This window comes from Rhinolophus hipposideros (assembly GCF_964194185.1).
Source record: "Rhinolophus hipposideros genome assembly, chromosome: 11".
NCBI lineage: Eukaryota > Metazoa > Chordata > Mammalia > Chiroptera > Rhinolophidae > Rhinolophus > Rhinolophus hipposideros.
The window spans coordinates 46596739-46621925 of record NC_138057.1 but is presented as its reverse complement, the minus strand read 5'-3'; the positions used below and the strand labels follow the sequence as shown (position 1 = coordinate 46621925).

General features: G+C 39.3%; 1 protein-coding gene across 2 annotated transcripts in view; it reads left to right on the top strand.

Moving 5' to 3' along the window:
* The window catches only part of RASEF (RAS and EF-hand domain containing), a 60998-nt gene that overhangs the window by 13440 nt on the left and 22371 nt on the right, over nucleotides 1–25187 (top strand). For both annotated transcript variants that reach the window (XM_081066664.1, XM_081066663.1), the window contains exons 6-15: nucleotides 292–360; nucleotides 2017–2101; nucleotides 3132–3220; nucleotides 6379–6613; nucleotides 6949–7086; nucleotides 7204–7351; nucleotides 8642–8723; nucleotides 10033–10147; nucleotides 17242–17361; nucleotides 19740–19816. In XM_081066664.1, coding sequence (XP_080922790.1) covers nucleotides 292–360; nucleotides 2017–2101; nucleotides 3132–3220; nucleotides 6379–6613; nucleotides 6949–7086; nucleotides 7204–7351; nucleotides 8642–8723; nucleotides 10033–10147; nucleotides 17242–17361; nucleotides 19740–19816 — 1158 coding nt within the window. The remainder of the gene's footprint in view (nucleotides 1–291; nucleotides 361–2016; nucleotides 2102–3131; nucleotides 3221–6378; nucleotides 6614–6948; nucleotides 7087–7203; nucleotides 7352–8641; nucleotides 8724–10032; nucleotides 10148–17241; nucleotides 17362–19739; nucleotides 19817–25187) is intronic.

Below are 25187 nucleotides of genomic sequence, written 5' to 3'. Positions count from 1 at the left end.
AGCAGAGCCAGGTCAGTGGTGTGGGGATGGAAAAGCTGGTGGGTGCTGAGGGAAGGATGAGGGGCAGCAGAGCTTGCACAAGGAAGCAGAGGGTGTGGGTGTGTCTGTGGAGTCCCAGGAGGAGAGGAGGCTGCTGAGGGCACAGAGGAACCGAGTAGGAACATGGGTGAGAGCAACCGTGGCTAAGGACACATGTCTTTGAAAAGGTGGAAAAGAGTCTGGAAGGGTAGGTATGGGTAAGGCGGGACTGAACACCTGATTCTCATTCAAACATAAAATATAATTTTACAGGGATCTGGAAATAATCCGAGAGTACACAGAAGATCGAAATAGTCTTGAGAGGCAAATTGAAATACTCCAGTAAGTCCTCATATAACATGCTCAATACATTTACATTTTACTTATTTTTTGTTAATAAAACATGTGCCACATAAACCACGAGGTGCTGTATTTTAAAGACCGGGTTCGCAGGTCCACGTGTTCGCAGGTCTCGCTGTGCAGCAATTAGCACATCCACTTAGCTTCCTGACGTTTCTAATCCTAAGTAAATTATTCAAATCCAAGGACTAGAGTATAAATTCTCGAAAAGTCTTCAGAAGTCAGGTGATACGCCCAGTGTGGCTTTATTATACCTCAGTAAAGAATAATGGCCCTTCTTTTAACTAACGGCCTTCTCTGCAGCTCAGCACACTGGGAGGTTGTCAGGCATCGCATGTATGCATGTCACGGCACCAGGCACTCACAATCATTCTTTTGCTATTTATCGTGCTTGGTTAGAGGTATATTTTTCTTAGGTGTTTTATTTTTTAAAACCCTATTGGAAATACTACACCTTTTATCTACTTCACATCTGACTTGCCGCAATTCTGGCCTCTGAGACCCTTCCCCGTCGAACCTCCCCGCTTTCTCTCCCTTTCTCTGTTTTCCACCCATTCAGTATTTTCTGTTTTCACTTCCCCCAAGTGAAGTAAGATCAGGCCTGACAAAATTTTTTCCCGCCATTTTTGAATGCTCATGAAGTCTCACCTGTGGCAATTGTAGAGTTGATGTATTACCATAATCCTGTTCATTCACTTATTTATCCATTCAGCAGTTTTCAACTCAGTTTCTTTTATGGGTCAGGTATGCCGTGAGCTGAGGATACAGTGGCAAGCAGGGAAAAAAGCCTCTCTCTTTATGGAGATAGTCTAGGGAAAGAAGACAGAAACTGATCAATAATTACAGAAATAAATATAAAATCCCAAATGAAAGAGGTGGGACAAAAGAAAAGGGTGTATCTTCTAAGGGCATAGAGTAAGGAGCTTCGGTCTAACCAGGACGGTCCAAAGCGTTCCTGAAGCAACGAGTGAGCTGAGCTCGAAGGGTGAATAAGCCTTCAGTAGGGAAAGACTAGCCCCTCTCTAAGACAGAGGCTCTGTTATTATCCTCATTTTATAGATGTTGCTGAGGCGCTGACAGGTTAAATAACTCCCGTAAGTCATGTGGAAAGGACGTGCCTGAGTTGGTATTTGAACCCAGAGTCAGCATTGGAGCTTAACTGGTACCCGATGGTGCCTGGTGGGACAGCACCAGGCCAGGAGTAGGATGCAGGAGTAGCCAGGAGAAAAGTGTGGTATAACACACCACATCCACAACCAGGGTGGGCATGTGTGCAAGGGCATGGAGAGTGGCATGTGGGGTTGTCTGGGTCCAGGCATTGAGGGATCAGAAACCTGCATCAAACCTATTCAAATGATGGAGCTACCTGAGGGAAGAGTGATTCTGTAGCACAACTAATTCCTTCCTAAAATGCCTTGAGACCTTTAAAGAGAGGTGATACATCTATTAAGTTGTAGTTCTAGCAATGCTTTATGATCTCAGTTTATGAGGTGTGAAGGGAAGTGGTATAAAAAGTTGTAAGACGTGGAAAGCAGTAATTCCACGTTCTGAACATCGCAGCCTAAAAAGAAGGGTGACATTTACCCCCAGTAGTACTTTTCTGTATTGATTAATTTATTTAATGTATTTATTCTGTAGAACAGCTAACAGGAAACTGCATGACAGTAATGACGGCCTAAGGAGTGCCCTCGAAAACACTTACAGCAAGTTCAACAGATCCTTGGTATGCCATAGAATTTTATAATGCATTTTGTTCTGTCTGTGGTAGAGTATGGTAGAGTATTTTGATGAAAATCCTGTATATTCTTAGAGGAGAACTTATAATCATGAGAAGCTATTTCATATAATAAAAGGAGGCAGCATTTTCCCAAATGTAAAAAATCCCTCTGAGGAAATAAACACCTAGCTGTTAACAACTCTTTGTTAGATATTCTAGGAAACCAGAGAAATATGTGTAAGGTGTGACCTGGGTCTTGGATGAGTTTATAAGGTAGTAGGGATCTAAGATATGCACAGATAGCAATAATAAAAGAAAACGTGGGCAATCCTGTGGAGGAATAAATGAAATATTGCCCAGTTGAGAAGAGGGAGAGAGTGCTTCTGGCTGAGGAGTGTGTTTACACACATTGAGTATTCTTCATGGTAGTGACGTTATCAGAGTGGAGGCCTTGGATTTTAAACCCTCCTACAGAAACAAGCTAAGCCCCATTTGGAATTTTGAGGACCTTCTCCAGATTATATGTGCTAGGATAAAAAGCTGCTTCTCCTACTTTTGGGATCAACTTTAAGCTTGGTGTTCCAGTGCCATAGCTTTGGGTATGGACAGGTCAGTCACTAAGCGAAATTAGGGTTTGAGAAGAGACTAATCAAAAAAAGTTGGGGTTGCATGGTCTTGACAGATCTGGGGAACCAGGTGCCGCTTTATAGCTTATACAGTAGGGTTTGGACTTAAGACACGATGAGGAGAGTACTGTAGGCGGTTATTGCAATTTTCCCCTGGGTTTCTGTGCTCACAGATGCTCATGTAGGATACTAAACTTTTAATTACATGAGGTGTTAACTAGTGTGCCACAGAGCTGACTCTGGGTGGTAAACACACAATACAATATATAGATGCTGTGTTATAGAAATGTACACTTGAAACCTATATAATTTTAGTGAACAGTGTCACCCAATACATTTAATAAATAAAAATATATATAACTGAAAAAAATGTGTACATGGAATAACAAAACAATACTTATGTATTACAGCGTGTAAATAATATATCACCAGGGAATACAATTTCTAGGAGCAGTCCCAAATTTAATGGTCATTCTCCTCAACCTCTGGGCTATGACAGGTATGTTAACACCTATTTACTTTTTGTTTGAATTCTGAATCAAAGTTAAAAGGATAGTAAATTTTCTTAGAGGTAAATTAAAAGAATAGAATATATTTTGGGCACTAATTTCTGTTTCTACTTTTACTTTAAATTCCTAAAACATGAAGTATGTAAAGATTAAAGTAAAAATATTTCAGAGACAGCAGAGTGATTTCCTTAATTTAAGATGTTATCATGACTTGGTTTTATGTATTCTCACCTTTACCTTATCCCTAATCATGTCTTGTTTCTTAGAAGTGAACTCAGAGGAGTTTAGGGAAACCAGTTAAACTACATACGGTATATGATTGTTTAGACTCTTGGCATGATCTGTAAATGTTTAATAGCTCAAAATAATATGTAAGCTATGTTGAAGGAAGAGGAAACTTTCAAAACAAATAGAAATATACCTAGTAGATGTTTATGAGATACTGTATTAACGGAGTCACAGAGGCTTACCAGAAGTGAAAATTTGGCTCTACTCCTAATCAAATGAAGTGAAACACTGGCCCTGCTGTAACTTGAGATCTAGTAATAAAAACTGAAAGATTACATGTGTGTACACAAGTGTGTGCATATTCCTGTGTCCAGTGTTGCTACTTAAAAAATTACTTTTGGAGTATGTCAAAGTTTGAAAGTAGAAGTGAACGCAGAATCTACAGATTTCCAGGCATTCGTTTCTGATGTGACTTTCCAATGCATGCTCATTCCCTTTTCATTTGGGAACCTTTAGTCTAAAGATTAATGTGCTTAATAATCTGGTGATAGCAAAATGGTCAGGTCTCCTTTCAGGAAGGTCTGTGACCAAGGCTTATTGGTGATCACTTTTAAGAAAATTCTGTCCACATATCTGGTGTTTTTGTTGTTCACTGATTTGTGAAATAAAAAATTGTAATGGTTTATTGATTTATAGGCAACTAGCTGCTCTGTTATTGGGAAATACAGATTACTTAAATGTGTGGGAGTGATGCCATTTTTCTGGACTGATATTTCAGGTCAATTCTAAGCACACGGGGGAAAGATACACAACTGAAAATTATTTCAGAAATTTTACCATGATTCATTTTTGAAAAGAGTAGACACAATGCGTAAGGCTCATAAGTACTAGACTAAGAGTTCCTCAGCAGTAGGGCTGAAGGGACAAAGTCATCATATACCAGTGGCTCAGAGTGACAGGAATGTATGACTCATGCTCATCACCTTGATCAGTATCTAGAAGGACACTGTGGTCCAGACTGACTTTCCTTTTTGAGGTGTCATTAGTTCGATCCAAGAAGCTAACATTTTATTTTCTTCTTGATGCTAATATAAAAACTTAAAAGCATATTCAATTTATTCAAAAGTAAATTCAATTTTATTGCTTTTGTGGCCTTATTAGATTTTAACTTGTGTATTTGTTATAGTTTTGTGTGTTTTCTAAAAACTCTAACGAAAATATAACTTGCTTTATATTTTTACATACTTAATTGTAATGAAAAGGAAGATACTCTTTGGGTAGGTAAGAACAGTTTGCTTTTAAAAGGGTGTGCATATAAGTTCATTTTGAGAAAGTCTGATCTGTACTTATAGTTTTAATGTAGAGTCTGTATATTCATGGAGGTGATTTCTCAATTCAAGGTTTTACTTGTCCTTCACTCCTTATCAAAAATGCAAATAGGTTTGAAAAAATAAATTCTGACCAATAATGACACGGAGTTGAAATAGTTTGTATTATATTGTAATGAGAATGGTTTCCCTAGATTCTTTACAGATTGACCTAAAATCAGTTTCAGAAGGAGAGTTTCATAAATAATAAAACAACAAAAAAATGGACACATACATACACCCCTGACTAGCTAGGTAGACTGGGATTTGGTCTGAAGTTCCAGTCCCAGGGTAAAGACTTCATAATTGAGCAACATTATGTAGAGAGAATATGGTGGTTAAATCACCTTTTTAGTTAATTTTAAACATTTGCTGAAGGCACCAAAATATTTTTGACTTCTCAGATTTATATGTCTTATACTTATTTATAATAAAATCACCCTGTCTTTTCTAAGCATATCCATCTCTTAGTATTTCTTATATCTGGAGACCCATGTACCCTGAACATTCCCCCTTTCTGATGAAATTATGTAATGCCAAGTAGCTAGGATTGTGCCCAGTGTGTAGTGGGGACTAAACAACTTGTAGGCATTGTTTTTATTTCAGTATAAACTTAGATTCTTATAAAAATAAATAGAAAAGCGAAAGTAAATAGGGAAATATGCAGTTTCTTTAGATTCTCCCGTTTGATGTTAATTTATTCCTCACTGAAAAATGTTAGAGTTTCATAAAAAGAAAGATCCATAGAAGTCCAAAGTTGTAGCCTTTATCTGTGGCATCTCCCTAGGAAAACCTCTCCTATAGGGGTCTTTCCAGATGATGTGTCAACGAATGGTAAAAAACTTGTCTCGCAGGTCCAACCATGCCAGGACCAAACATTCTAATTGCCTGTAATTTTTCACCAAGTTGTTTAGAAATGTGACTCTCAGAAAGAAATATGACTCTCAAAATAGTTCACCCTTATTTTGTCTTGGGCAACCTGAGAGAATGCATTCTTCTTCACGTGTCAGCCTTTTGATTATTTGAAGAGAAACCATTAAGACTTAAGCTGAGGACCCCGAACCATTTCTCATCTGAGGGTTTTGAGTCTCCCATCCTCATGGTTGCCTTTCCCATCTAGGTTCTTGGCATCCCTAGTAAGTACAGACATTATCTAGAAACGGACACACTCTTCAGAATGGGTCTGACCACCTTAGAACAAAAGGGGTCACTTGTTCTACACATATTTTTCTTTATGCAACTTGAGATTGGATTTACATTCTGGGAACTATAATTCTTTTTGTATTGGCAAATAAAACAGGTGGTTTTTTTTTTTTTTAAATAGCTTCATTTATTAAAGGTTTGATTTGAGTATCTTTATTGAGTCTAGCACAGAATGAACTGATATGGCTTTGAACATTTTATTTCCCCTGATGCTTAATCATAAAAAACATTGAGGCTCTTGGCAAAAGTGAGAATGTCAGTCTTCTTGAATCCATGCTGTCTGATTGTGGCCATGGCGGCTTGAGCATTGCGAACCCTCAAGTAAAGCAGTCTTCTCCTTTATTCCCCAGGTCATCCCGCTCTTCCTATGTGGATGAGGACTGCGACTCATTGGCCCTCTGTGATCCTATGCAGAGGATGAATTGTGAAGTCGACAGCCTGCCTGAGAGCTGCTTTGACAGTGGTTTATCCACCCTGAGAGATTCCAATGAATACGACTCGGAGCTGGAATACAAACACCAAAGGGCATTTCAGAGGTCACATGGCACTCAGGAGGGCTTTGCTGGTGACGCTTCAGACACCGACGTAAGCCCCAGAAATCACTGTTCTCCTAGACCTTCTCTTCAATAGAGATCTAGCACCCTTTTGGACTTTGATCTGTCATGGCAATCCAATATTAAAGGTTAAAAATATGAAACATAGTCAGTAGAAAGTTTTTTTGTCCTCACCAAATTAGGGAGAAATTCTCATAATTTGCCATTTGGGCCCACCCTATTTCATAAGAGCATTGACTGTAGATTCAGCTGTGTGGTTTGTTTCTCTTTAATCTCTGATGTATATGTGTTATGAGAGACTTTGTTTTCAACAGCTAACGTTGTTTCTTTCTTTCTTTTTTTTTTTTTAAAACAACAACAACACAGGTGCCTGATATAAGGGATGAAGAGACGTATAGCTCAGAAGGCATGGCTTCCGTGTTAGACTGGAAACCCCAGGGGTCTGTTAGTGAAGGCAGCGTTGCTAGTTTTTCAAGAAAGCCCATCTTGGCACTTTCACCCCAGGTAGGTAATTTCTGAGATACTTTTATTCATGAACACTATTAGTTTTCTGTTCCATATAGCTTATTAGGAAGAAAACCGGCATTTCCTTTGTCACCCACTGTTGCATTTTCCCTCCAGACAGACATGGTGGATGATAACCATAAATCTTCCAGCTCCCAGAAGGCTTACAAGATTGTGCTTGCTGGGGATGCCGCAGTGGGGAAGTCCAGTTTCCTGATGAGACTTTGCAAGAATGAATTTCGAGGAAATACAAGTGCCACCCTGGGTATGGTTCCTTTTTTAGTTATTAATGGGGAAGTGACCTTTAGCATAATTTTATTTTCTTTAGGGATTATATACACAGACCTCTTTCTCTCTCTCTCTCTCTGTCTCTCTCTCTCTTCATACATACATATATGTGTTGTGTGTGTGTCCTTGTCCACAGAATGGTCCTCTTCTGTTTTGGCTAAGGCGCAACTTTAGGAAAGGAAGCCTGACAAAGGACAGAGGTATCTACTTAGCCAGGCAGATCAACCAAACCAAGTTTACAGCCTGAAATGACAGAGACATTTATTCAACTATTTCCTGAGTCTCACTGTGACCAGATACTGTTGTAGGTGCTAAAGATACACAATGAACAGAGTGAACTAAATTCCAGCCTGCAAGGAATTGACTTCCCAAAGGAGGGAAATGGATAAAAAAAACAAAAAAAATATAATGAGGTTTGGGGAGAGGTGAAGTTTTACACAGGGTAGCCAGGGTAAGTTTTTCTGATGTCATTTGATGTTGATAACTAGACATTATTGATAACTAGTTTTCATTATGATCAAACTCGTAGCCAGATGTATGCTCTGTCTCTTCCTTTACAATGAATTCGAGTGATACCTCTCAGAACAAGGAAAGAAGTAGTGTCCTGATTTCCCACATTTGCGTAATAGTCAGTAAAAGGAGTTGAAGATATGCAAATTATTATTTATTTTTCTTTTTTATCTAAAGTGTTCTTATATTGATAACCAGAAATGTTAGAACAGTTAGAACAGTTTGATTATTCTCTTAACAATGGGTGTCTTTGTGAATTTATGGTTCTCTGTTAAATCCTTCAAGATAACAAAGCTGAAAGTTCACTTCAATTTGATTCATAAAAAGACTACAGTATTTGGTTGAGTTGCTAGAGAGCATGGCACATATACAAATCGTATATACACATACATAAACATGTACATACATACATATATACACATATACACACATTTGTGTGCATGCACATCCACAGAGACACACACACAGATATAACTGAGTTCATCTAATAATGTGGATAAGTAGAACATAGATTTTCACTTTGTCCATAGATTAAATTCTCCCCCAAGTCAGCCAGCCTACAGATGGTGCACCTGCGTGCACATGTGCGGTCTGATTTATAATTAGTATGTAAAGGTCACTCTCCTTGAAGGCCGTGTTCATTCCTCTCTACCTCACTGGGCTCTTTGGCTTGTTGGCGTTTGTCTCATCTAAAGAGGGCTTGAAAGTAAAAATCAGTGGAATTATCTACATCATGTTCTCTTATATTCCTTTTCAGGAGTTGATTTTCAAATGAAAACTCTCATTGTAGATGGAGAGCGAACAGTACTGCAGCTTTGGGATACGGCTGGTCAGGAGAGGCAAGTGCTTTTCATGATGCTTTGGGATCTGCTTACGCCTGCACAGACAAACTTTGTAGGATGCTTGGTGTTTTTCATGCTTATAATTATATAATTATACAATATAATTGTATCGTATATTAGAATTCAAGAATGCTCACTTTTCCCCACATCCTTTGCTCCTTCACTTATCAGTTATATGAGAAGAGGATCTTAAACTTCCATTGAGCTGGTGTTCATTGGGAAAAAGAGTGCCCTTTCCTAACAAGAGAGTTTAGTTGAGACAACATTCCTGAATGCAGTTACAGTGTGAGGAGCTTCTGAGCTGGGCACAATAAAAGATGGCAAAAAGGACCTGTCAGCTCTTTTTGGTTCAAGTGTAGAGGCACAAACTAAATAGCAGACTCGCGTTGGGTGACAGTACCTTATGTTGCATTCATTGCGGATGACAAGAAGCATTAAGCATAAGTTTTAGTATTGTCTAGCTTTTTGGGAGCAAAATCTATCCAACTGTTCAACAAGTAAGTATGGGGTTCCCACCTACCTCTGTACCAAGCACCATCCAACCTGCTAAGTCTCAACAGTGAACAGACACAGATACCGGCCCACATGGAGCTTATATTCTGTAGCAGATTGGGAGTTCCAACTTTTAAAAAATATTTGTAGACGACACTTGAAACCTACATAATTTTACTAACCAATGTCACCCCAATAAATTTAATAAAAAATATCTGTGTTTGACATGGCTCTGTTTAAGATACTATAAAATATTGCACTGGGTTTAGTGTTAGGACATTCATGGCGAGGTCTGCTCTTCCCCTAGTGAACCCCACCCCATATATGTAAAGCTTCCGGTGCATTGCGGTGTTCCACAGTATAAGTTCTTCGTCCACCTGCAATACTCCCTGCCCACTACCTGCCACCTAAAAAATAATCTTTTTTCTAATGTGCATCTTCTTTCAGCCTCCTCTGTGTCTCACACATGGATTCTGGTAGCTTGTTGCCAAGGCTGAAATTTTTGGAAATTATTCCCTTAACCTTATCTTGGTTATGCTTCGGGGTTTGTAGACATACTTAGGATTGTTTGCTGGAGCAAATGATTGGCTTTTTAAAATCAGTAGCCCAGATTCTCACCCTGTGAAAGGTGTTTCACTGGTTCATTCTAGGCTTCAGGGATGGCTATTTCACAGTGATATGTTGCCATCAGCTTCTTCTCATTTGGGGCTTATTTGAGGAGATGAGAAAAAACTGAGCATAAAAGAGATGAGGAATGACGCAGCACCAAATTGACTAGTTAGAACCATTACTTAAGTGCTTTTCTCTTTTCCAGATTCAGAAGTATTGCCAAGTCTTACTTCAGAAGAGCAGATGGTGTTTTGCTGCTGTATGATGTTACATGTGAGAAAAGCTTTCTTAACGTACGAGAATGGGTAGATATGATTGAGGTAAGAAATCAAAACAGAGAAACATAAAATTACATGGGGGAGTTGTAGGTCATCTTGGAAAATGCTGGTGCTCTTCATCGAAGTCAATGTAATGAGAAACTATTTATCCAAGTTGCCACGAACAACTGGATGTTAGAGGCAGAGTTCTCAATGGCACTTGGCAGTATTGTTCTCTCAGTAGTTGGGCAAGTTCTCACAAAGCCAAGGACGCGACTAAAGGAAGCTTCTGAGAGTAAAACTTCCGGTTTTCTGACAGATAAAATCAAAACCCCGTTAGAAGCAAGTGAAAATGCAGGTAACTTGAGAAGCAGCAGCTCTTACAAACAAGAGGGTAGTGTGGCTGGGCATGTAGCATAGTTGGATATGTACAGGGGCTTCTGCATGCACTAAAAGTACAGGTGAAACACCACCAGGTGTGAGCATGTGCTTGGCTGAGATTCTGTCACTACTGTGTTCTCAAGCTTATTCTGTTACTGATTTGGGTCTTTACACATCCCAAGGTACCACTGAAATATTAATTAGTATTTTTTAATTTTTATTAAAAAATAGCTAACATACAATATTATATTAGTTTCAGGTATACACCTGAATGTTATTCAACATTTGTGTACCTAAAGAAGTGATCACCAGGTGGACAGGTGGCTCAGTTGGTTAGAGTGCGAGCACTGGGCAATGGGGCTGTCGGTTCGATTCCCACATGGTCCAATGAGCTGTGCCCTCCGCAACTAGAATGAAGTCAATGAGCTGCTGCTCAGCTCCCGGGTGGCCAGATGGCTCAGTTGGTTGAAGCACAGGCTGTCAACCACAAGGTTGCCTGTTTGAGTCCTCGACTCCCGCAAGGGATGGTTGGCTGCACCCTCTGCAACTGGACCTGGAGCTGAGCTGCACCTTCCACAACTAAGACTGAAAGGACAACAACTTGACTTGGAAAAGTCCCAGAAGTACACACTGTTGCCCAATAAAGTCCCATTCCCCTTCCCCAATAAAATCTTTAAAAAAAAAAGTTACCACCATAAATTCAGCAACCGTCTGTCACTGTACCAAGCTATCACAATATTATTGACTATATTCCCTATGCTATATATTATACCCAATGACTTATTTGTTTTACACCTGGAAATTTGGACCTCTTGTTCCCCTTTACCTTTTCCAACTTTCTAAATTTTTCAATTAGAGATGACATTCAATATTATGTTATATTAATTTTAGGTATACAGCATAGTGGTTAGACATTTATATGAGGTCTGACAATTAAGTTCGTGAACTTGTTGCAACAATTTTGCTAACCTTTTTTGATATCAGAGATTATTCATTATGAATTTGTACCAACTGGACAAACAGTTAACCAAGTTTACTATTTGTAAGTGCAAAAGAGGCTGTGTGAAAAAGTTAGACGACCTGAACTTTTTGTCAACAATTCATGGCTCTTGCATCATGACAATGCACCAGCTCACACGGCACTGTCTGTGAGGAATTTTATAGCCACTAAACAAATAACTTTATTGGACCACCCTCCCTACTCACCTGATTTGGCTCCCAATGACTTCTTTACCCAAAGATAAAGGAAATATTGAAAGGCACACATTTTGATGACATTCAGGACATCAGGATAATAGGACTACAGCTCTGATGACCATTCCAGAAAAAGAGTTCCAAAATTGCTTTGAAGGGTGGTCTAGGTGTTGGCATCAGTGCAAAACTTCCCTAGGGGAGTACTTCGAAGGTGACCATAATGATATTCAGCAATGAGGTATGTAGCACTTTTTCTAGATGAGTTCATGAACTTGATTATCCTACCTCGTATAATTTAAAACGTGATCCCCCTGACTAATCTGGTTCCCACCTGGCACTATACATAGTTATTACCATATTATTGACTGTATTCCCTATGCTTTACATTCCCATGACTATTTTGTAACTACCAATTTGTACTTCTTAATCCCTTCACCCTTTTTCACCCTGCTCCCCAACACCCCTCCCATCTATCACTCCAACAAATCTATTACCCATCTGACACCATGCATACTTATTACCATATTATTGACTATATATTCCTTGTGCTATACCCTACATCCACATGACTACTTTGTAACAATCAATTTGTACTATTTAATCCCTTCCCTTTTTTCACTTACCCCCCCAACCTCCTCCTACCTGGCAATGTTCTCTGTATCTATGAGTTTGTTTTGTTTGTTAATTTGTGCTTTATATTCCACATATAAGCAAAATCACATTGCATCTGTCTTTCTCTGACATACTCCATTCAGCACAACACCCTCCAGGTCCATCCATGCCACCGTAGATGGCAAGAAGTGTTTTCTATTATCTTATCTTCTAAATAACTGATTTGATTCTCTAATCTACTGTTGATTCCCTCTAATGTATTCTTCATTTCAGTTATTTTATTCTTTATTTCTGAGTGGTTCTTTTTTGTTTTCTATCTCCTTTTTTATGTTTCCTATCTCTTTGTTGAATTTCTCACTGAGATCATGGAGCATCCTTATAACCCATGTTTTGAACTCTGCGTCTGGTGGATTGCTTGTCTCCATTTTGTTTAGTTCTTTTTCTGGAGTTCTGTTCTGTTCTTTCATTTGGGACATGTTTCTTTGTCTCCCCATTTTGGCTGCCTCACTGTGTTTTTTTCCCATGTATTAGGTAGCGCTGCTAAGTCTCCCAGTTGTAGTAGAGTGACCTTATGTAGTAGGTGTCCTGTGGAGTCCAGTAGTACAGTCTTTCTGGTCACCTGAGCTGGGTGCTCCAGGGATGTCCCTTGTGTGGGTTGTGTGTGCCCTTCTATTGTAAGCGAGCCTTGTTTGCTGTTTGCACATCAATGAGAGGGACTGATCCAGGCTGATTGGTTGTGAGGACTGGCTGTGACTATAGTAGAGGAGCTGCTGTACAGGGACTGACCCTACGGAGCAGGATTTGCTTTAGCAAGGTTTTGGTGTCTGCCCAGTGTGCTCTTTGGATGTATTGTCATTGTGGGCAGCTGAATAATGCTCCAGCTTAGTCCAAAATTGACTGCCAGTTGAGAAGGGTGCCGCTACCGTCCAAGTTCAGGGGCAGCCTGTGCTCTGCCCAGAGCTACCTGCCATGAGCCACAAAGTAATCCTCAGATGGCCACCACCTATGCTGGGCTTGGGGCTGCTCAACTAGAAGTACAAGACATGCTAAAGCCAGATGCTGCTTGTTTGCGTTTTGTGAACCATTGACAAACTTTAGAAATGTCTGTGGCATGAGCCAAGATAGGCCATCTGTACAGAAAAACCATCTGGAGTGGTTTGGGTGTACCCAAAAGTTGGGTGGGGTGGGGTATCACGGAATCACTAGGGTGGGGTGAACGAATGCTGTTAGCCAGGTTGATGGAGGCTCAAATATGGTGCCTGCCTGTGTTTGCACATGGGGAGTAGGGAGGGCTCAACAAAGAAACAATAGATTCTACCAGCACTTTTGTCTGGGAGAAAGCTGCCCCTCCAGCTCTAACCTTGAAGCCAGACAACTTAGTTCCTCCCCGTATGTTCTTGGTGCATTTCAAGCTGCTGCCCCAGCATTGGAGCTCAGAGTGAATGAATCCATCAGCATGTAAGGTCTGTGCGCTTGCTCTTTAAGAGTATCACCTTGTACTCCAGTCACCCTCCATCTCACCCAGCCACAATCTCTGCTGCTTTTCAGAGCCAGAAGTTATAAGGACTTGTCTTTTTGGCACTGGAAACCTGGTCTGGGGAACTGCTCCTCTGGGGATGGGGGACATCCACAGCTGAGATATCTCTCCCAATTTTTGAGAGTCACACATGGGCGTGGGACTAGCCCATTCACATCTCCACCCCTCCTACCAGTCTTGAGGTGACTTTATCTGTATGTCCTCAGAAGTAGGACATAGTTCAGCTAGACTTCAGGTGATTCTCAGTGCTGGTTGTTCTGTAGTTTAGTTGTAATTTTGACGTGGTCATGAGAGGAGGTAAGCACAGTGTTTACCTACTCTGCCATCTTGACTGGAAATCTCTCAATTTGTATTTCATATATGTGTGGTAACTGTATTTTCTTTTGATCAAATGAGATCATGTTTTTCATCTGAAGAGGTTTCAGATCCTTTGGTTTCATGGTAAGTAATTTTTAAAAGCAGAAAATGATTTGACCACAGTAGTTTGCTGCCAGCAGTTATTAATCAACATAAAATTACATTTCAAGCTATAGTTCAGCATTCTCTCTCAGAAAACAAAACAAAACAAAAAGAATTATTGGCTAATACAAATTTTCAACTGTGTCTGTTATATATAATTTTTAACAGGCATTAAGTACAGGGGTAGATAAACAGAACTGATTACTGTCTGATCTCAAGTTTGCTTTCAGATTCTTTAGTTGGGCCTTTTCTTGTACACTATGAAAAAACAGAATTAATGTTCTTTTTCTAGCTAAAGAAATTATGTGAGATGTGACATTATAATTGACAATAAAACTTAGTGATAAATGTGCATTTTGTTCTACTGAAATATGAATTGAAGTTATTATAAATACAATAAGTGTGTTGACATTCATATAATATTTTTACTTCACAAAATTTTCCACATGTTGTCTTCATCTCTGTAACATATCTGAGAAAGAAACATATTTTTATTTTTATTTATGAAAAACCTGAGGCATAGAAAGTATATGTCATTGGTTTATAGTTATTTAAAGGTTAGGGCTGGAAAAGCGGCTAGAATTGGATTCTGATTGAACATCATTGCCCTTTTGATAAAGCACCAGAGTAAGCAGCAGATTATAAGAAGAAGTTTTGAGGTAAAGAAAGGAATTCTTAGGTACAGTTACTGCATAGAGGAGAGGCACCTATGCAAGGAAACGAATGGACCTTCTTGTGATACAGCATTGAGCCCAGAGAATAATGGATAATCCCAACTAACTCATACACATGGACATTTGAAATTACAGCAAAACTTTGTTGTTGACACTGTTGAGCTTAGTCATTGTTTTAAGTCTTTGGATTATGGTCAAGGAAAGGAAGCGCAAAAGGCAAGGTCAGCCACAATATTGAAACAGTCCTTAGTGACCAGTCGTGGCATGTGCCAGGAGCCCCACTGTCATAATTTTCTGAACACCTACACAGGGTAAGTGATCTTTTCAGCTATTGGTAGCACCTTTCACTGGGTCTGAAGAGTAAGAAAACTGAATTCAAGGTGAATTCTTGAATTTGTTATATAGAAAAAATTAGAGACCACTGGCATTTAACTTTCATCTCAGGAAAAAAATGGGCATGATTAAATTTTGCCATGGCTCACCCTTTCCAATTCGAGGAAGTTCTACAGGGACAATTTATATGGCCACTATAAATATGGGTAGAAACTAATGGTGCGATCGGCAGGATATGCCAGAGGAGAAAGAAGAAGTAGAATGTCAATGGTGAATGGACCCTCTGAATTACTAATACACCTTGATAGAAAACCACTGAGTTACAAAATCTTGTAATAAAATTATGGGTAAAATAAAATTATGGCCATTTACTTATCTGTCTAGAGTAATTTATTGATTGAAATATTTGGGTAAAAGTTGAATGGAGACACTTGAGACATGAGATCGCATCCTGATTTTTATACATTCAAAAATATGTTTTGGATACCTCCTCTGTGCAAGTTCTATTTGAGTGCTTGGGATAATATCTGTTAATAAAACAAAGAGCCTTATCCTTATGGAGCTTGTACTTTAGTGAGGGAGATATAACAAACAACAAACATAAATAAATACAATAAATAGAATAATAGAAAGTGAGAATGTTACAGAAACGAAAGAAGGTGTGGTGAGGCAGTGGGCTCCAGTTTTTATTGGTGTGGTCAGTGTGGCCTCACGAGAAGGTGATATTTGAATCAAGACCTGAAGGAAGTATTTACCTGTGTGACTTTGGGAAGTCATTTAGATGCTCGGATTCTTGGCTCACTTAAGTGAATATTTGATTAATGGCTTCCAAATGATGTCCCCTTAGATCCTGAGCAGATTGCCGAAGAACATAATTAATTAATACATTGATGGGGTAGGTTTGGGGAGGGCCTTTTACTCCCTTCTCCCCTCTGCTCTTACCACACTGTGGTGCCTTCATTTAGAGAAAAGTGGTCTGAGTGGTCTGACGGAAGTCAAATATAACTTCATTATTTTTTAAGATCCTGTATTAGGTCCAACACCAAACTGAATGAGAACCTGGTTGTTTCTAGGCATTACAGAGAGTATTTTCCGCATGTCTTAGCCAGGGCTGCTGCTGCTCTTGTTTAGGAACCAGAAACCTGTTTTTTCTGTGCTAGGCAGGTTATCTTCTCTTATTCTCATCATAGCCTTCTGAGGTGGTATATGCCTTTACTAACCCCTATATTTTAAAAACAGGGAAATTGAGGCAGAAACCTGAAGAGACTTGCCTGCTTTTACACAGTCAGTGTGCAGCCAGTGAGTGGGAGGAGTGGGTTATCATACTCAGCAATGCCTGTCACTTCTTACTTTCCACCAGCTCTGCTGAGGATGTAGGAAAGTGTGACAATTTTCATATGCTGTTCTGGAAGCGTTATCCTTAGAATCTGCTACTTTGAGTGGTTGGTAATTGATTCCTCGTAAGAAAAACGTTGACTGTAGGGCCTTCTTACTTTGCTTTTGTTGTCAGTCATATAGTAGTGAGTGTGGAACAGTTTCGAACTCCAGTTTGGCCCCTTATAGCTGACAAATTACATGTGTGTTTTCTATCTGGGATAATGAAGTGGACATAATCACCATTGTTTGGAGTCAAACATCATTTGTAGAAAATGATGTGGTTACCAATGTCAAATATAATTCTGTGGTTATGCTTCCTGAGTTTATATTGGTTTGTGTAGTGGGGAGGGAGATGTAGTCAATTTGGTCCCTAGCCCAGGCCCTTACCAGTTCCTATTTAACCTCTTTGAATTTCAGTGTTCTCACCTGGCAACGGGAAAACATTTGGCTCTTTTCAGAGATTTTGAGGTTTCAGGATATTATCAATACTTCATGTGGGACATAAGAGGCATGTGGAATTGGTAGCTGCTGCTGTCATCATCATAATTGTCCAACATTTCATGTATGCACACTTCTTTTCTTTGTGGTAGGATGCAACCCATGAGAGTATTCCTATCATGCTGGTAGGAAACAAGGCTGATCTTCGTGATACTGCTGCTACAGAGGGACAAAAATGTGTCGCAGGATACTTTGGAGAAAAACTGGCCATGGTAAGAGTGAGAATGAGTCCAAACTGGAAAAGATCTTTCATTTTTGTCTACTTTGCTTAGAGGTTCTTTGACAAACCTCCACCCTGTCTGAGGGAGCTTCTGCCCTTAGACAGGCAGAACTCCCAGTTCTCTCTACCCATCATGAATATAAATCATTTCACCAAGGATTAAATCCCTCATAGAGGTAAAATGATCACTTGATCATTTCCCTCCATTGAGTATCGTGGACAAAGTAGAGCCAGAATTATCTTGTCTTCCTCTTCTCTCTCTCTTACTTAGTTCCTGGAATCCTTCCTTAATCCTGGAATCCAGGTAAAGGAAAAAGAATGGGTGTCTTATTTTGAAAAGATGGGTTTGGTTCCAGAAAGTTACTATGCCAAGGGGCAGAGGACATTGCAATCTGTCACATGGGTGGAAGAGAATTGGAAGACTTGTGTTTTTTTTTCTCTCAAATGTATGTTTAGTTGGAATAGTCTAAAATTATTTTTGGTTATGCATTTATGGAGGATGGAGCTCATTACTGCTCAGGTTACTATTGTGGGCAATATTTATCCACCCATTATTATCACTGTATCAGAATGCTGTGTAGACCTCTTATGACTTGTCCTACTCTCCAAGGAATCAGAGTCACCTTGGGTCAGATCAGAAGGTCACACCGTAACAGCCCGGTTTGATGTTGCTATCATAGCAGCTACCTGTCATCAGCACCATGAAAGGACTTCTCTGTGGCATATACATGTGAACTTTAAACAGAAATTTGAATTTCACTATTTTAAGTTAGGAAATGTTTCTTGTTTTAAATTTTAGAACTGTGAACCAAATATGATACACATCAAAACTAGGCAATGAATACAGAAGAGATTCACTCAACATATATTTGTCTCCACCATGTGACAAGCACTTCATTGTGTGTTGAGCGAAGAGTAGAGAACAAAGCAGACAGTCCTTGTCCTCATGTAGTTTATCGTCTGGGAGAGACAGACATTAAATGCACATAATCCACATGTCAGACTCTGTCCCACACACCTCCTTAGAGATCTCATAATTCCTAGCCACGTGACAGTTTTTTTCACTCCCCACGATTTCTTAGCGTTTCCAAAGTTTGTTTCTGTATGCATCTCATCCCTATACCCTCCTGCATCCTCAAAGCCTTTCTCTATTTCACCTGATCACATCTGGCCATAGAACTCGGCAGCAGCACTACCCATTTCTACTAGAAGTCCATTTATTTTGTGACTTTTAGATATTTTTCTATGGATTCTGAGGCTTGTGCATTAAGGTCCCACTGTGGAGTCTTTCCCTGCTGTTTGGTTCCTCTCTCTCTCCAGGCTCCAGAGCAGCCGACACCTTCCTCTCCTTGTCTCACACAGGACTGTGTACCTCACACCCAGGCCCACAGCACACGCAGTTCTCCTTTCCTAAGGGAAATTGTCTTCAGCTTGTTAGACAAACACACACAAAAATAACTTCATTAGTTACAATTGTGGCAAGTGCTATGCACGAAAAATACAGATGGATGTGAGGTTTTATAATAGGAAGACCTAATAGCAACTTTCAGTTAGAAAACACTTAATTTTAACTCAAGTGAAGATTACCTACAAATCCAAAAGGTAGGTAGGAGTCAGTCTGGAGAAGTGGGTTGATGAGGGTAGAGGGGAACCTTGGTAGTGGGAATTGCAGGTGCAAAGGTCCTGAGATGGAAGGGAATTGGGAGGGTAACTGGAACATTGTGAGTGAGAGAAAATGGTGGCAGGGAAGCTGGGAGGTTGGCTGGGGCCATGGACAAGCTAGGTATTGTTGGCTGTGGTAAAGCATTTAAACGTTACTTGGAGTGGAACAGGGAGCACTGAAAGGTTTGAAGCAGGAGAATGGTATGATCAATGTATGCATAACTGCTGGAAGGTTGAATAATAGAGGACTAAAAAATGTTCATTGGTTTTAGTAACATGCATGCTGCCAAATCTTAATAGAAGATGATAGTGTGAAAGGGGATGTGTGTTAGCTGCTGGCCCAAAATAGACATTCTTTTGATGGACATTTAATTCCTGAGTGATTACCGTAAGCTCTAATTTTTAGCTCTCTCAAAAAATTTTGATAGAGAACATTGGGTAGCATGTGTGTGACTTTTGGAACTAAGAACCTTAAAACATAAAATTTTGTACTGTGGATTTTTTCAATGCAAAATAATAATCCTCTGACTACTAGGAACTATCTCTAGAATAACAAGGCTCAAACTAGTCATTTCTTTTAAGTATTGAAATTCTGAATCCAATTTCTTAGTTACTAGTCACTCTTAACAAATAAAAAAAATTATTTTATTTATTTATGAGCTCAAATTTCTGCAAGCTTCATTTAATAGTATATATTTCTTTCTACAGACCTATGGGGCATTATTCTGTGAAACAAGCGCCAAAGATGGTTCGAATGTAGTGGAAGCTGTTCTCCATCTTGCCCGGTAAAGTTTTGTCTCATAATTGGAAAACTGGATATAGGATTGAATTTTCACTTAGTTGCAGCATATGTAATATTTCTTGACCATAACATGAATATACATTGGGAAACACTGTCTTGTCTTTCATAGTGGTTAGAGAAACAATTCAACATGGATTTTATTAAAACTGGTGATGCTGCTTGTTCACTATGAACATTGGCAAAATACCTTTACTGCCAAACAAAGCAGGTGCATCTGTGGTGTCGTTGACATTTCTGCAAAATGTCACCACAAAGCTAATAGTTGACTTGTATGAATCATTTCCAGGAACTAGAGTTAAAACACAAGAGACTTTTATGAATATAACTGTTACGACATTTTCCAGGGTAAAGGAAAAAAACAACAACACCTCAATAAAGCAAATTGTATATCATGCCAGTTGGAAGCTCTTTGTTAAAATTATTACCTAGGTAATTATTAAACTATATCAATGGTGTTAATAATAAATAACATTTTGGGATGTAGTTAAAATAAAAAAATTGCATCATTGAGGAACTTCGATATAAATGTGTTTTAATCCTTAGAGTATTCTTAAGAAATAACAACATCATCTGTTATATTGATCTCTTCTGCCTAGTTTTCTGCCACAAGTGAAAAGATGATTCTTTATTGGCTCAACAGGATTACATATCCAAGAAAAGGGAAGAAAAATCAAAATGTGCATTGCCAATGACCTTTAATTGTTGACAAAGCAAAAACATAACTTTAGGCATATAGTGCTGTCCCTGATTACTTGTGAAGTTTTACAAGGATCTTAACTTTAGTATGATAATTGGCCTCTTCTGTTAGTAAACATCGACAGTCAAAATACTTTGCAGTATTTTAAATACTTTGCAGTATTTTAAATGCTGCTTTTCTATTAACGACAATATTTATACTGCTTATTAGAATAGAATTATGTTAATAGAAGGCTTGAACTGAGGCCTTGGGAAAGACTGTGGCCCTCGCTTGAGAGAATCAGGAAATGGCCTTAGGTGGCCTGTTTGGCATTGGTTTGTGGCAGGGCTTGGAAAATGCCTTGACTTGAACTCAGAGTCTTTGAACATTATCTCCTTTGACATCCATCCAAGAGAGAAATCCACCTCCCCATATCACACTGGAAATCATTTTTGTTTAAAGCAAAAACAATGCTAACTTTGAATATGACCTAGAACAGGTAGAAAAAATGCAAACAAACATTTAAACATGTATAAATTCAAGTGCATTACAGGCTGCTATCACATTTGTCAAATAAGACCCAAAATAAAACCTTGATAAATTAGGTGCAGTTATGGATTCCATGCACCTTTGGGTCCACAGCCATTTTGGCCAAAGAAGATACATTCAGTAAATGGGGAGGATGGGAGATTCAATGAAATGGACTAAAGATGTAATAATTGCTGAATTAGTAGGTGTTTTCACTTCTTTCAGATGGTTATATTGGTGTTTCATTAAAATGTGCATGAGAATTCCTGGATGGAAATAATGTGCCTGCTGAGGCAGATGGGTGTGGGAAGGACCTGCAGGTCTTTAAAGCATCCTTAGGTCCAAGGCTGAACAGGAGCTCAGTGCGACCTGAGGCAGTGTGGTTCTGAATTGCTACTCCGTCTGAGCAGGTCAGGCCCTTGGTTTGGCTGTTGGCCGTTGGCTTCTGCCCAGAGCGCTGGAGGATTGTGGTGTCAGGAGACTCAAAGTCCACCCTTAAATCTGCCCCTGAATAGCTGGGAAGACTTGAACAAGTCCCTGTCTTCCTTTAGGCATTCCTAATCCATGAAATTAGGGAGGGGGCTGAAGAAAATTATTGGTAAGGCCCTTTTTGATTTGACAGTCTATGAATCTATGTATAACAGCCTATACTCCACTGAAGAAAGTAATCGCTATTTAATGCCGAATTGTCTTGGAGGGTCATATTAAAGTTAAACGACTCCAAACTGCCATGGTCACACCCAGCGTGTGGAATCGATTTTCTTTATTGTGTCATAAAGATGGGAGAGGCCATAAACCGCCCATCCCCATCTGCTCCTGCCAGCCTGTTGGGTCAGCCAAGTGGCAGCCCTGTTTATGGTGTAGCTTCCACACAGCCCTGGGTTTGTTTACTTAAAACACCTGTGTGCATAGATATTTTGATAACAAGGGCACTTCTTGTGAATCACTTATCAAAGAGCTTTTTAAAATTGTTGGTATTGAATTATGGCCTGGTTTGAGGTCATTAGTTATGTTAGCGATGTGTTAAATATGAAAATTATAAAAAAAGCACATATATAAAGACTTTAATTTGCTTTATACTCCACCTTCAGATTTGCTTGTCAAAGTACCTAAGTCTTAAATGGAAATGGTGTAGTTTCCACAGGTTAAATGAACATTTAAAAGTGTTTTACAGCCTTTAGAATGTTATGTATAATGCAAAACATAGACGTTCTTGATTTAGATCTCATAAGATAGAAAACTCCCAGCACGGTCCCTTTCACACCATGTATTACCATAAAACTTGAACTAGACGGGTTTATGGATTTGCACTGTCTGAAGGATTCGTTTTTGAAAGGAGGCCGTAAATGTTTGGTTAACAACCTGAACTGCTCTGCTTTTTCTTGGAAAACCTCTTAATCCCAGGAAAAGTTTATCCTAGAAATGCAATTTCCCTATAGTGCCGATAGGACATTCATCACAACCATTGTCCATTGGGAGGTAAATTTGCCATCACCAGAACCACAGGCTTTCAGCCTTTTGCCATAGATTCAAATTCAACAGGCATTTAATTGATCAATGGCCTGAAATTTGAGAAAAACACAAAAGCTCAGGCTGATGTATCTGTTCAGTGCAATTGCTGAGCCCGTTGAGTGTAAATCTGTTGCTAAGATTGAGTTATTCAAACGGCAGTTTTTAAGCAAATGGTAGCTTTTGGTGAGATAATCTAATTTTCCTGGCCTTAAAACTGTTTTAGATGTTTGGGATTATATATTTCTAATTTCCTTAAAGTGGACATGCCTACATTTTTTGTGGATTAAAGAAACTGAAGGCCAGATGAATGATGCGGGTACCTAGTTTTCTCCCTTAATATTTGCTTTCAGGTGTCTCCATTATTATGAACACTCAGCATGTCAAAGCCTTGTATATGGTTCAGTGGAGATATCAAGGGAATGTAAGACAGGCTGTGCAATTTAACATTAGATTAAAAAGAAAAAAGAAAAGAAAACATGTGACTAGGCAGCCATATGATATGTAGCTGATAGAAGTCATTGGACCTCCCAGGAGGAGAGATGTGAGTTGCCTTATGAGGCATCCTTATGAGGATGCTATGGCTATTGGACCTTTTGTACAGATAAGAAAATTGAGAATTAGAATGCTTGATCACCTTACTCAAAGTAACACAACTACTAAGTGGCAACATTGGGACTTTTCACTACTAATCTAAATCACTGGTTTGCCATTTAAATACTGGTAATCTTCGGATTCCATTTGGCACGCTCTTCCTCTTCACTCTGTCTCTCTCTGCCTGATGTCTTCCATCCCCATGGTTACTAGAACTATTTCTAGCTGGTGACTTCCAATTTCTGTATTTTCAACTCTCACCTCTTTTTAAGATTCCATAATCATATTCCCACCCACCATCAAGTGAAATTCCATAGGCGTGACTGGCCCAACATATCCAAATCCTGATGTGTTAATTTTTCTTCAAAATCATTCCTCATTCTATGTTCCCTTAAGAAACTACCAAAATTATAATTAAAAATAGTAACCTGAAGTCAATCTTAACTCCTTCTTCTCTTTCATCATCATTTATCTCCAGTGAGTTCTGGGGCTCTGTTGATTCAGTGACCTCTCTGTAATCTTTCTTGAATCTGTACATATTTTTTGCTTCAGGCTTGAGAATTTATTGTGTGGGAATTTCCTGCCTGGCTTAGTGTAGGGGACACCTACATTTCTGCCTCTGCATTTCTCCAACATCAGTTCATCCTCCACCCTGTAGTCAGGGTAATCTTCATAAATAAAAATCCAGTGAACACTTACTTTCTTGCTTACAACCCCACGTTGGCGTCCTATCTACAGAATAGAGTTTGAACTCCTTAGCGAGTGGCTTAGTTTCCTCGTAGTCGGACCTGACCTCCTGCTCTGATTATATCTCTTATATTGCTTCCCAAACGAATGATAATCTATAGACACAGCAAACTTTCTTTCCAGTCAAGGCAAACTCTTTTATGCCTCTTTGCCTTTATGCATGCTGTTCCCTACACCCAAAATCTCCCTTGCTCATTAACCGAAGGTGAATTCCTATTCTGTCAGGCAGTCCCTCTGCTGTCAGCCTCCATGAAGCTCCAGCTCCACGAGGCCTTCCTTCCCTGCACCCAGCACAGCCATGTTGCACCCTCTGTGTCCCTGCAGTACACTGCGCATGTGTGGTAGCAGCTCTCTCGGAACCCGGCCATGATTGATATAGAGCTCTGGCTCTCCCTCAGAGCTCACTCATTGAGGATCCCAGAATTTGGCATAAATTGGACATTTGCTGAATGACCAAATGACTGAGAGTTTGCATTTGGAAGTTGTATTAGTTTTCCATTGTTGCTGTAACAAATTCCCACTAACCTAGTGGTGTAAGCAACGAAAATATATTATCTTACAGTTCTGGAAATCAGAAGTCTGAAATCAGTCTTCCAGGGTGTCAGGGGTTGCTTGTGTCTTTTTCTGAATCTGTTTCCTCACCTGTGAAGTGAGGATAATAATGTTCACCTATCACCTGTCAAGGGAGTGTGTGTGTGGTGTATAGAGTTAGAAAAATGTGAAAACGTGTACCATAGTATTTATTAGCTGACCTTTCAGCAAGAATTAGTTTCCCTTTTTTTCCTACTCATAGCACAGAGGTTTTCAAAAGTTAACACATATCGGCGCCTTCTGGAGCTGTACTGACCAAATTGGTAGCCCCTGGCCACCTGAAATGTGGCTGATCCAAATTGAGGTGTGCTGCATGTATTAAATAAATATTGGGTTTTGAAAACAGTATAAAGATTGTAAAGTACCTCATTAATATTTGTATTGATAACATGCTGAAATGGTATTTTTCTACTGAGTTAAATAAAAAATATTAATCAAGTTAATTTTACCTCTTTACATTTTTTAGTGTGGCTACTAAAAAATTTAGAATTACATATGTGGATTACATTATATTTCTATTGGGCAGCATTGCTGTCCTGGGAATTTGCTGATTCCCAGTTTCTACCACCCTGTTACAGTTTCTTTCATCTATCTACCCCTCTGTAATAAATCACCTCAAAACTTAGTCGTCTAAAAACAACGCCTACTTTTTATATTTTGAAATTACCAGAATTGGCTGGACTTCAGTTGGAAGGCTCCTCAACTGCTT